The 13,633-nt window shown below is 40.7% G+C and overlaps 1 protein-coding gene across 1 annotated transcript in view; it reads left to right on the top strand.

Annotated features, from left to right (window-relative positions):
- LOC114041386 (putative uncharacterized protein C1orf196) overlaps positions 1–12,053 on the top strand; it is a 299,623-nt gene extending 287,570 nt beyond the window's left edge. Inside the window, exon 2 of the mRNA XM_027859806.1 lies at positions 11,752–12,053. Within this exon, the coding sequence (XP_027715607.1) occupies positions 11,752–12,053 (302 nt within the window). The remainder of the gene's footprint in view (positions 1–11,751) is intronic.
- Positions 12,054–13,633: the final 1,580 nt, after the last annotated feature.

Genomic DNA, 13,633 nt, shown 5'->3' with positions numbered 1-13,633 from the left:
TAAATTCAAATCCCACCTTTGGTGTGACCTTGGGCAAGTCACTTAACCTATCAGGGTCTCAGTTTCCTCATCTGTAAAAAAGGTATAGCAATAGCACCTACCTCAATGGGAGTTGATATAATATTGCAAACCTTAAAGACACAGAGTAATAGTGTTATTTTAAATGAGGTTGCCATAGGCTGTCTCTTGCTAAACTTCTATATTTCCTAATAAAAATTTACATGATATTTTAAGCCCTATACATATTATTTCATTGATTTTTACAACTCTGCAAGGCTGTAATTGTCTTCATTTTATAGGTGAGCAAACTGAGACTCAGAAGTGCAGTGCTTTGCTTGGGGTCATACAATTGGTACTTGTCTGAAACAGGATTTGAACCTGAGTCTTCCAAATCCAACCTTCTATCCCCTACACTGTGATGTAGCTCATGGCAAAACTGGAAGAGGCAAAGGCTTAGAGGTAGACATGGGCAAACCAGGGAAGGACCACAAAGAGAGGATGCACTGGATCCCAGGGGTCAGGAAGAATAGTCCTCGACTAGCCAGAGGAAGTCGGGCCAAGTCATTAAGCTTTTGGTCAGTTAGTTGGTGTGAACTGGGTCTGAACCATATCAAACTCTGATAGATTTTCTACTTTTTTTTCTGGATATTTATTGGTACTGAGAGAGAACTCAGCCGCTGGTATGGAAAGTGCTTTTCTCTAAGTACCACCATTAAGATATGAAATCTTCAGTCCCTTTGGGGTTGATGTATCCTTGGCCCTGCGTCTGTCCATTGGAGCCAAAGTCCGTGTTCCTATTGTGGCTTTCACACAGATTCAAAGGAAAATTTGTGGTTTCTGCCCTAGTAATTCTTCAGGCTCTGTGATTTTATCATAATTTTATTTTTTATATAAGGCGATTTTGTTATAATTTATTGTCTTCTAATCTTCATTAAGATGAAATGGACTTGACCTTGTTCCCATCATCAGGCTCTTCCAGAAGCATTACAGCCTAAAGAATTTCTCTTGGAGGAGTGCGTAGGGTCAGGTCTGAGCTGGCAAAGGGGAAGATGGGCAGATTAATGAAGTGATTTCAGGAAGGAAATATCTCTAACAGCTGTTGGGGAGCTCAGGGATAGCGTCATAGAATACAGCCAGTGAGCTGAGGACTGAAGGATGCCTAGGATCCCGACACATAGATGTAAAGATGGAGTTCCCTCTGGGTCTAGAGGGCTGCCTGGGCAAAGAACGGAGTGAGGAAATGGCACACGGAGTTTGAAGAGCAGCTCTTGGCTGGTTTGGCTGGAATGGAGACTGAATCATGTGGAGCACTGAAATAAATCTAGACAGTGTGGTGGTGGGCCCATCCTGCTCTGTTGCTGTTGTTCAGTTGTTTCAGTAATGTCCAACTCTTCATGACCCCATTTGGGGTTTTCTTGGCAAAAATACTAGAGTCATTTGCTATTCCTTCCCCAGCTCATTTTACAGATGGGGAAATTGAGACAAATAGGTTGAAGTGACTTGCCCAGGGTTGCACAGCTAGTAAGTATCGGAGGCCAGATTTGAACTCAGGTCTTCCTTACTCCAGGCCTGGCATTCTATCCTTTGCGCCACTTAGCTGCCCATCCTACTCTTGGGGTAACTCTAATTTGGAGGAGACTTTTCCTCATGTCGATTGTACTGCACAACCTGAAGTCCCCCTCTCCCTGCCTTCCCTATTACTCTCAAAGGTGCTGCCATCTTTCCAGTCCCCCAGGCTCACAACCCCAGTGTCATCCTCAACTCTTCACTCTCTCTCTCTCACCGCCCCCATATTCATTTTGTCACCAAGACCTGCTACTTCATGATCTATCTCACGTCTGCCCTATTCTCTCTTTTGACACAGCAAGTACCTGGGGCAGGGCCTCATTCCCTAATTCTCACTATTCCAATGGCCTCTTTGCTGATCTTCTGCCTTCCTGCCTTCCCTCCCTCCCTGCTCCAGTCTATCCTCCGCTCAGCAGTCAAACTGATCTTGACATTCAGGTCTGACCACATCATCTCCCCCTATTCAATAAGTTCTAGAGATTGCCTATTGCCTCCTGGGTCAAATATAAAATCCTCTGTCTGGAGTTCAAAGCCCTTCATACTCTGACCTCTTCAATCTTTCCAGTTTTCTGATACCTTACTTACTCCCTCCACGTACTCTGCAATCCAGTGACACTGGCCTTGTTATTCTCCCCATTAGACACTCCATCTCCCATTTGGACTCCATTTGGGTATCATGCTCCCTTCCTGGGGGATTTCTCCAAGGCTCAGTCTTGGGCCTCCGCTTCTTGACTCTCTACAGTACGTTCTCACTTGGTGATCTCATCACCAAGCTCGTCTGTCTCTAATGGTCTTCCTGCAGATGTCTCACAAATCCATAGATACTGCCCTAGGATCTCTTCTGAGCCCCAGTCCTACACCACCAACTCCTACTAGACACTTACAACTGGACGCCTTGTAGGCTCATTCTAAACTCAAAAAGTCAATTTGTTACTTTCCATCTCATATCCCCACCAAAAGAATCCTTCTTCTGAACTTCTATATTTCTGTCAAAGAAACCCTTGTCCTTTAAGCCTCTTATCTTCATCATTTGGGCATCTTTCTCCTTCCCTCTCCTCTTCCTCCCTTGTCTTCTCCATATGTATATACATACCCTCAAATACCACACATACATGTGTGTATGCATGTATATGTGGACACACAGATACACATATCATATACATGTCATACATGTGTACAATACATTATATGTTTACACACAAACATGCCACACACATTGTATATGTATGCACACACAGACATATATTGTATGCATACACATATGTTTTCTGTATATACATATATGAACATGTATTGTGCTCATATACATATTTGCATGTTTATATACTGTATGAACATATTTACACATATATGCAATACAATGAACCTATATTGTGTATATGCACATATAATATATGTAAACACATATGGATACATTTAGTACACATAGACATATATTATAATTTATAACACATACTAGTATATATATATACATATATATATATATATACACACACACACATATATGTATATATATAATCAGTGCCAAGTTTTAAACATTTTTTCACTTGCCCTTCACTATAGCCCCTAAACATGTTCACACTACTCGTCTTAGTCCTGGCCCTCATCACCTCTCACCTAGATTATTATAACAGCCTCCTATCCTGTCTACCTGCCTCAAGTCTTTCCCTACTTCAATCTTTCTGCCACGCAGCTGTCAAATGGATTTTCCTTAATCCCAGATCTGACCATGTCACACCCTTACTCAACAAATCTCAATGGCTTTCTATTGCCTCTAGAATACAATATAAACTCCCCTGTTTAGCTTTTAAAGACCTTTTCAACCTGGCCCCAGTCTGTCTACCCTCATTGAATGTTACCGCCTCCCCCAAACTCTGAAATCCAACCAAACTGGCTTTCTCTCTGTACCTCATACATGATATTTTATTTCTTGTCTCTTCATCTTTGTGTTGGTTCCTTCATACCTAAAACGTACTCCTGCTTAACACCTCCCCCCTTCCTAGAATCTCTTATTTCCTTCAAGATTTAGCTCAAAGTCTACTTTCCTGATTCCCTCCCCCAACTGTTAGTGCCTTCTCTCCTTAATTATCTTACATCTAACTACATTTTATTTATTTTGCATTTTTTGTTAAATAATTATTCCATAATGTAAAAATAATACCCAGCATTTTTTTTTAGCACTTTAAAGTTTGCCAAGTGGCTTACAAATATTATCTCATCTTTTGCTCACAACGACCCTGGGAAGTAGGTGCTATTATTATCCCCTTTTTACAGATGGATAAACAGGCTGATAGAGGTTGAGGCTTTTGAGTCATATAGCCAGTAAGTATCTAAGGCAAATTTGAACTTAGGTCTTCATGACTCTTGACCCAGCAGGCTATCCACTGATAGTATGTAAACTCCTTAAAAGCAGGGACTGTTTAATTTTTGTCTTTATATCACTGGCACCTATATAATGCCTGGCATATAATGGGTGCTTAATAAATACTTGCTGATTGATTGGTTAGGGGAAGCTAGCAGTGGATAGAGCTCTGGGCCTACAGTCAGGAAGATCTGAGTTCCAGTGTGACCTCAGACACTAGCTGTGTGACTCTGGGCAAGTCACTTCACCCTGTTTGCCTTGGTTTCCTCCTCTGTCAAATGAGTTGGAGAAGGAAATGACAAACCAATTTAGGACCTTGGCCAAGAAAACCCCAAATGGAATCACAAAGAGTCAGACACGACCTGAAAAAACAACTGAACATGGTTGTTTCTACGCTTCCAAAGAACTGCAGATGCTAAGAGAGGAAATGCATTCTAAATTTCTGTTCCTGGGTCAAAACCCCAGTCCCTGGTCAGGCTGAGGCTCAACTAGTCCTGTCTTTATACACCAAGAGCTACCAATTTTCATTATTAGCTGGGGGGGAGGGGGGGAGGCACAACATTCTATCATCAGCATTAGACATGTAGGAAGAGTTTTATTCCTTCATTCAGTTTTAATTTATTAAATTATTTATTTTTTAAAGAAATGCATGAATTATTTAGGCTCCATTTATTTAATGAAACTAGATTTAGGGACGAACTGGAAACTTGCGAGCATTTGAATGCAGAATTCATGGTAGAATTTCAGATACAGAAAAAAGCCTTTTAAAACCCAGAGATAAATGTGCCTGTCAGTTCACATCCATGGACCATTTGAATGACAAATCCATAAAATTCCTAACATTTCCAAGCCATGGGTTGGGGAGTGTGTATTATTCTATGTTAGTCTGGTATACCTTTCCATAAAAATGTACAAAAGCCATTCTAAATGAGAGCTAGACTTGCCTCCCTAAAATAAGTGTTTTAGGTCATGTTATTATTATTTCATGTTCTACATGGTCTGATGAAAGGAAATGGGGCCACCACTTGGTATTATGTCACTGTCCTGCCCCTTTCCTGGAAACATTATGGAATTTTATGTGAACATTCTATTTTTGCTAATGAAATGAAAATGCTGAGATTTGTAATTTATTCCTTACTCCAGCACATGAATGTGCCATCTTTGCCAGTAGCCCCTAAATAAATACTCGTTAATGGACATGGGATTCAAATGATCTCCTTTATATAAATAAGCCTGGCATGGAAATGCTTGTTCTCTAAGCCATAGACCAAGAGAATACAAAATAAATTTGACTTTTATTCCCGTTAAAAAAAAAATAACCCACCAAAGAACTGGTATAAAGGAGTTAATTTCTTAAACTTAGGTAGGTAAGAAAGCGTATTTACTTGTGTGATGTTTAAAAAGGTTCAAGAGACATAGTTTCTGGGTAGCTTAATCATTTTATTAATAAAGCCAGCAGGTTACTAATAAAAGGATGGTCTCAGACCATACCCTTCTAAGGAGGAGCTATCACCCATCATCAAGTCACCCTAGTACAGAGAAAATATATTTATACCAGACCACTCCCAGCCTTGAGACATCTAGACAAAAAGATCAGTCTCCACCCAAACAGTGAGTAGAACACAAGGGGCTTCCTCACCTCAGATTAAATTCCTAGTAAGGTTGGGTGGGGTCCGACCAAGATGAGGAGAGTTAATGCTGTCTCATTATCAGCAATGTCCTTCAGACTGAACTTTTAAAGGACTAGAAGAAGGGGAGAGCTGTGAGTCTCCCCTCAAATTATTGGTTATTATTAATAATCATTTCTTATACTTGGTAATCCATCACATATGCTCCATTCCCTTCCTCTGATTGGGCAGTTCCTCCAGCAACCTCCATTTAAAGGAAAATGCCCAGGCCAGCCAGGTTCACTCCTTCATTCCTCTCTGGATTCCATTCCTGACTCTTTGGGCATCTTTGTTTGCTTGAGAGTACCTTCTCCCATAGCCCTTTGCTTTTCAACTTCTCATGTGTTATTATTTGGTCATGTTCAACTCTTTGTGAGTCCATTTGGGGTTTTCTTGGCAAAGATACTGGAGTGGTTTGCCATTTCCTTCTCCAGCTCATTTTACAGATGAAGAACTGAGGCAAACAGGGCTGAATGACTTGCCCAGGGTCACACAGCTAGTAAGTGTCTGAGACTGGATTTGCATTTAGGTCTTCCTGACTGCAGCCTGGTTACTCGATCCACTGCACCATCTAGCTGTTCTCTCATATGTTATCTTCCTCCATTAGAGCATAAGTTTCTTGAGGGCAGGAACCACCCTTGTTTTTGCTTATGCTTCTATTCCCTATGTTCAGCACAGTGTCTGGCACATAGTAAGGGCTTAATAAATATTTGCTGCTGCTGATGTAATTTTAACACAGGAGAGTTCTGTTGGTATTTTTATATTTAAAATGAGAGTTGAGCATGCAGGTCATGGTAGAGTAAGGCTTCCTGATTTCCTTGAACAGCACTGAGGTCCTTTGTGACCTCATCTTTCTCCTTGGCTTTCTACCTGTCCAGCTCCTTAAGGGAGGCTATCAAAGCCCCAGGTAGGTACAGAACATCATGCTCATTCACTGGGATTTATGTGATGCCTTGTGGTTTGCAAAGCAAACAGGAGTAAGGAGTGTATACTCCAATACCAAGGTCTCAGTCTTCTTCCTCATCCAGACCCTTGGCTCTCATATTCATGCTAATTATATGAGGTCTTTCCTAATCCCTGCAGGAATTCTTTCTCCATCTTGAAATTACTTTGCATTGACTTAATTTGTGTATTGTGTTATTTCCTCAGGGGAGTGTAAATGCCTTAATGGCAGAATCATGCTTGCATGTATAACCCACTGTCTCCCTTTCCCCTGTCTCCCCTCCCACTTCCCCCCAAGCTCTAGGCTAACACTGACTCTGTCTAATTTTGGGAGCTGACCCTGAAAGATCAATATCTTTTTGACTCATTATGGTTTTACACTGGAAAATCTCCAAGCATAACTTACATGGAGCTTATGTCTAGATGTCCACAAATGTGAGAACACAGTCCCCAACTCTCATTCAAGCATTCAAGGTAACATGCATATTGGTAGAGGGCTGCCTTTATTTCACCCCTAGAAAATACAGAAGGTACATAGGATTCATGGGAACCCAAACATTGAAATAAGGAACACATAAAGGATTCACAGTTACCCACAAGTCATTCTTGCCTTTTCTGGGGAAGGGGGTGTCTCATTTTTATATCAGCACCTTAGACTCCTTCTAATTCAATGTCCTATTTAGGAAAGTACTGCACTTGGGGTCACCAGTGAGCCAACACCTTGATATTGTGAATCTCTAGATCTCACTCTGTTTCCTATACAATCCCTTCCAATCTGTTAGACAATACCCATATATTAAGTAACTGCTGTGTGCAAGGCACTATGCTGGGGATATAAAGAAAGGTAAAAGACAGTCCCCATTCTCAAGGAGCTTACAGGCTAATGGTGGAGACAGCATGCAAACAACCATGTATAAATGAGCTATAGACAGGATAAATTGGAAATAATTACTAGAGAGTAGGCTTTGGAATTAGGAGGGATTGGGAAAGACTTCTTGTAGAAGGTGGCTGGGACTTGAAGGAAGCCAGGGAGTGAAGATGAACTTTCTGGACATGGAGGACAGCCAGAGAAAATCGTCAAAGTCGGGAGTTGCAGCATCTTGTTTGAAGGAACCAAGTGTTACTGAATCAAAGAGTATGTGGTGGAGGGGAAGGGTATAAGATATAAGAAGAATGAAGAAATGGAGGGAGGCAAGTTCTAGGTCATGAAGGACTTTGAACTCCAGACAGGATTTTTTTTTCTTCCAGACTTGTAATGTTACCTTGCGCTCTCTGGGAGGCAAACATACGTTAGGGTTTTTGGAAGATCCGTACTGCCCTAAGAATTCACAACAACAACAGAAATTGAAGTACAGATTTTCTGCTTTCTTATTGATAGACTATCTCCCACTGCTAACCTATCTTTGGGGGCCACATAGAAATTTCTTTTTCTGTTTCCAAAAGGCCTGCTGCTCAAGAACTCATTCCTATTAAGGGGCAGATCTCTGAACTCTGAAACCTGGCTGTTAATCTCAAGGGCACCATTCTCCCAAATTCCCTCTTTTTGTTGATGAGACCACCACCCTCACTGGGCACTCAAGCTTAAAATTTTTAAATCATCTTTGATTCTTTCTCTCGCTTTAGCCCTTCTATTCAGGCATTTAGCAAAATCTGTCCATTCTATCTCCAAAACATAGGATCTTAGTTCTTGAACTGAAAGGAACTTCAGAGGCTTAATCCAACCCCTTCATGTTACAGATGAGGAAACCGATGTTGAAAGATGTGAAGCAATGTGTTGACTGTCCTGGCCACCTACCATCTAATAATCATCAGAGGAGGGATTTGAAATCAGGTCCTCTGTTTCAAGAATCATTACTTTTTCCCCATCCATCCCCTACTATCCAGTTTCATTATCACTGCCTTAATTCGTCTTTTTCACCTTTTACCTGGACTACTGAAATAACTCTCTGACCGGCCTTCCAGCCTCCTAGCTTTCTCTCTTCTCCAATTCATCTTTTATATAGTTGACCCAATAATTTTTTGAAAGCACTGGTTCAAATCATCAACCTTAATCAATGGACATTTACTAAGCACTTACTATGTGCCTGGCACCATATCAGGCACTGGAAATGCACAGACAAAAATGAAAATTCCTGCCCTTGTAGAGCTTGTATTCTATGGGGAGCTTTGGGGGGGGGGCAGGGATGGACACATGTAGTAATAAATGTATAAAATATACACAAATAAATTTAAGGAACATTTTAGGTGGGATGAGAACAACAACAGTTGGGTGGGGAACCAAAAAAGGCTTCATGCAGAAGGTGCCATTTGAACAGAGGTTTTTTTTTTTATTTTTTTTTAAGGCAATTGGGGTTAAGTGACTTGCCCAGGGTCACACAGCTAGTAAGTGTCAAGTGTTTGGTCTGAGGCTGGATTTGAACTCAGGTCCTCCTGACTTCAGGTGCTCTATCCACTGCGCCACCTAGCTGCCCTTTGAGCAGAGTTTTGAACAAAATTAGGGATTCAAAAAGGTGAATGTAATGTGGGAGGGCATTCTAGACAGCTCATGGGCCTTGAGAAACCTATCTACAATCAGATCCTCCACTTCTTTTCCTTTCATTCTCTTCTTAACTCTCCATGGTCTGGCTTCATCATTCAACTGAAAATGTTCTGGCCAAAGTTACTAACAGTCTCTTCATTGTCAAATCCAATGGTCTTTTCTCAATCTTCATGCTTCTTGACCTCTCCTTCTTAGCCTTTGACACTATTGATCCCTCTCCATACTCTCTCTTTTCTAGGTTTTCTTGACACTGCTTTCCCCTGGTTCTCCTCCAACTTATCCAATCAATCTTCTTCAATCTTCTTTGCCTGATCTTTATCCAGGTCTGTACAGTAACTCTGGACATCCCCTAAGGACTTATCTTGGTTCCTCCTCTCTTCTCCCTCTACACTATTTCTGTTGGTGATCTCATCAGCTTTTGTGGATTTAATGATCATCTCTGGGCAGAGAACTCTCCGATCTTTTCATCCAGATCTATCCTCTCTCCTGAGCTTCAATCTTACATCACCAATTATCAATTATCATTCAAACTTACATCTTGAATTAGATGTCCACTAGACATCTTAAACTCAGTATGTCCAAAATCGAACTGACTGTCTTCCTCTCTTCTTCCTAACTTCTCTGTTATTGTCAAGGGTATCTCCATCTTCCCGGTCACCTAGGACTCTCAACCAAGGTGTCATTCTCAACTCCTCACTCTCATTTATGCTCACAACCAATCTATTGCCAAGTACTGTTGTTTCCACCTCCACTTCATCTCCTTTATATATCCTTTATCTCTTCTGACGCTGCCACTCCATCTTGGGGTGGTGTCATCATTTCATCCCTTGACAATCATAATAGCCTTCTGTTTGGTCTTTCTTTCCCCAAATCTTTCCCCACACCAGTCCATCCTCTACTCAGCTATCAGTGATTTCCTAAAGCATGGGTGTGACCATGTTACTGCCCCTACTCAATAAACTCCAGTGCCTCCCTATTACCTCTAGGATCTAACACAGAACCTTCTGTTTGGCTTTTAAAAACCCTCCATAACTTGCTGCCTTCCTACCTTTCCAGTCTTCTTATATTTTACTTTTTTTTTTTTTTTTTTTTACTTTTTGTATTTTACTTATATTTTTCCTCCACATATTCTGGGATCCAGTGGCACTGGCCTTCCTGTTGTTCTTTGAACAGGATGGTCCATGTCTTGACTCCATGCCTTTGCATTAGCTTTCCCCCATGCCTGGAATGTCCTCTTTCCTTCCAACTTTTGGCTTCCCTGACTTCCTGCAAGACTCAGCCCAAATCCTATCTTTTTTAAGAAGTCTTTTCCTTTCCCCTACTAATGCCATCTTTCTAAGAAAATCTCTAATTTGATCTGTTTCTATCTTGTAAAACAATTATTTCCATATTATCTCCACCATTAAAATGTAAGCTTCTTGAGGGTTGGGACTGTTTTTTGAATTTTTTTTCTGTATTCCTAGTCCCTGGTACATAATTAGTGCTTAATGAGCATTTGTTGACTTGACTTGATGGAAATAGGAGACAGATCATCATGTATGAGAACCAGCCAGAAGGCATCTACCATGTGCTGGGCATTGGGGATATAAGGATTCTTTTAAAGTGACACAATTCTTGCCCTCAGGGAGCTTACACTCAGCTCCATGGATATCAAAATCAATTCACAAAAATGAAGTACTGACTATGCAGTAAAAGTGCATAAAGCTAGGTGTTGGGAATACAAAGATTTTCAAAATAAAAATACAAAGATTTTAAAAATATAAAGTCTCTGACCTCAAAGAGTTTGCATTACATTGGGGATGTAACATACATATGTGTGTATATACATACATAGTGTACATATGCAGACATATCTGTTTATACACATATGTTATAGCATACATGTATATCCACACACATGATATATGCATCTATTGTTGCAGCTGTTGTTTTCCAGTCATTTTTCAGTCATGTCTGACCCTTTGTGACGTCATTTGAGGTTTTCTTGGCAGAGATACCGCAGTGGTTTGCCATTTCCTTCTTCAGTTCATTTTACACATGATGAAACTGAGGCAAATAGGATAAAGTGACTTGCCCAACGTCATACAGGTAGTAAGTGTCTGAGACCAGATTTGAACTCAGGAAAATGAGTCTTCCTGATTCCCAGCCCAGTGCTCTATCACCTGTGTCACCAAGCTACCTTATAATGCACATATACACATATACTATGATACAGCAATAGAAATGTTTTTATATGTGCACGTATATGTATGTATATATACACATATATGTATGTACAAACTAATAAAAGTGATTTAAAGGGAGAAATAACATAATGAGTGGAAGGGGGAGACAGCAAAGGCTTCATGTAGGAGATAGTAATTGGAGGAATCATGTAAGAAGGATTCTATAACATGTACACAAATGAGTGAACTATAAGGTGGTGAGGGATGGGGGCAAAGACGTGCTCCAGACAACCAACCAAACAATCAACAAACACTTAGTAGACCCTCACCATGTACCAGGCATTCTACTAATACCCTAGGGATGCAAAGGCAAATTCAGAAATACCCTCTGCCCCTGAAGAATTTCCAATCTATCAAGGGGAGTGAAAGTATACAATACAAAATCTTCTCCCCTAAAACCCACCTGATTCGATGCCTTTCTCCTTTGTCTCCCATATTTTGTTTTTACAGCTGTGCAGTCCTTACATACCTTAAATGACCAGATCTCCCACTTTGTGGTCACCAAGGCGAAGACCCTAGAGGAGGATAAAGACCCCTTTCTACCCACAGAAAAAGAATCTCTGAAGAACTCAATGACATTGATGAGACATCTCCTAATGGATGCCCAGGTACAAAGCACCAAGGGAAAGCCTTTGCTGGAACTTTTGGTGTGTTTATTCCCCACTCCCCTTCCCCCACTGTCTGAATGGGGGAGGAAGCTGTTCTCTGGGCATCTGATCTGTGGGAACAAGCCCAACTCTCATATTCATTGATAGCTGCCTTCTGGAGTGAGACAAATGACCACGAAGGCGACGTTTTATGATATGGAAGATTAGATTGTGGAATAGGTCATGTTTCAAGTTCAGGGTTTAAAAAAGCTTGTTTTAAGCCAAAGTCATGGGGCTTTAAAAGAAAAAAAAAGACTACAGTTGTTGTCTCTGAGAATCTAGCAAATCTTTTGTTACCTCTGGAAAAGTTAAAATCCATTTACTTGCGAGCTTGACAGGTCACAGCCTTCAAAGGTTCTTGGAGTAAATATTCCTACCTGAAAGCCAAGACAACTAATGCATGACTTTTAAGTAGATTGAATAGATTAGTGAGTAAGCAGGCCAGTGCTGCAGGTCAGTGCTGCAGGTCTGGTTTTTTTTTTTTTTCACTTGCTAATATATATTATTTGGTTTCTATCATGGCTGTTGGGTTTTGTCCTTTACACTCTTATGTACAGCTTCATTTATATTTCATACGCAACTCAGAATATTAATAACATACCTATTCCTAGCTACATTGTTGGGTGATTCTCCCCTGGGAGGCAGGTGGGCAAACACTGGGTGTTTTAGCAATGGTTTTTCATGGTAGAGAAACCAAATGAAATTAAGCTTTGTGGAACAGTCCTCTCTGGTCTCCAACTGTAACCACTTCAGACCTGCCATTATTTCCAACAAGTTGACTCAAGATCAATTTCCCCCACTCTCCTTTTGGTTGAACACCACTAAGGAAGGAATTGTCTCCATGTTTTTCTGTGAAAAATCTTAGACCGATGTTCCATTCTAGGGTGAATAATTTCGGCAATCTGTCTTTGTATTTTTGTTTGTGTGGTAGTGGTAGTCAATACACATACATGTGTGTGTGCATATACACACATATATGTATATATACACATAAAGGTGTGCGTATATGTATGTATATATATATATATGCATATGCACATGTATATGCATACACCTTTATTTATTTTTTTCCTTTTTGACCAGTGACCTGACTCAGCAGCAGCTGAGTCCCATATCAATGAGGTCTAGCTTTTTTCAGGGATGTTACAGAAAGGATTACTGCTTCAGGTCAGAGTTGGACAATGTGACCTCTAAAGGCCCTTCTGACTCCAAGAGTTTATGAATCTACCTCTTAACTGAGCATAGCTTTTAATCATTCCCCACACATTAACGAGGGTTCCATGGGATTTGTGTGCTGAAAATACCCCAAATTATACAAATCCTTTCATTGCTATTCACAGCTCCCCTCCTCTCTCCTTTGCAATGAGTAGCTCACTCAGCCTCCCTCCTTTACTCTAGAGAGTCCGGTAGAGAGTGGAAGTATTCTGAGGATACAACAGCCAATTTAAAAGCCCAGAGAAAAGAGAAATTTTTAAACAATTTACACAATAAAAGAGAGCGAATTGTCCTCCGAAGGGATTAGCCATCCTATGTGCAGATCCCCTAGCTTAGGCCCTATTCTGTACCTAAACACTCCATTTGAGGGAAGCATCTGGATGGATTGCTAATGATATTCTCTGAGCTCCAGGCTGCCAGGCTTCCAGCTACAGAAATGTCTGGGCACATCTGTCTCCCTCCCACACTGG

This window comes from Vombatus ursinus, unplaced genomic scaffold (assembly GCF_900497805.2).
Source record: "Vombatus ursinus unplaced genomic scaffold, bare-nosed wombat genome assembly UNPS02014172.1, whole genome shotgun sequence".
NCBI classification, from domain to species: Eukaryota; Metazoa; Chordata; class Mammalia; order Diprotodontia; family Vombatidae; genus Vombatus; species Vombatus ursinus.
The sequence above is the reverse complement of the archived record's forward strand: the minus strand, read 5'-3'. Positions and strand labels throughout refer to the sequence as shown.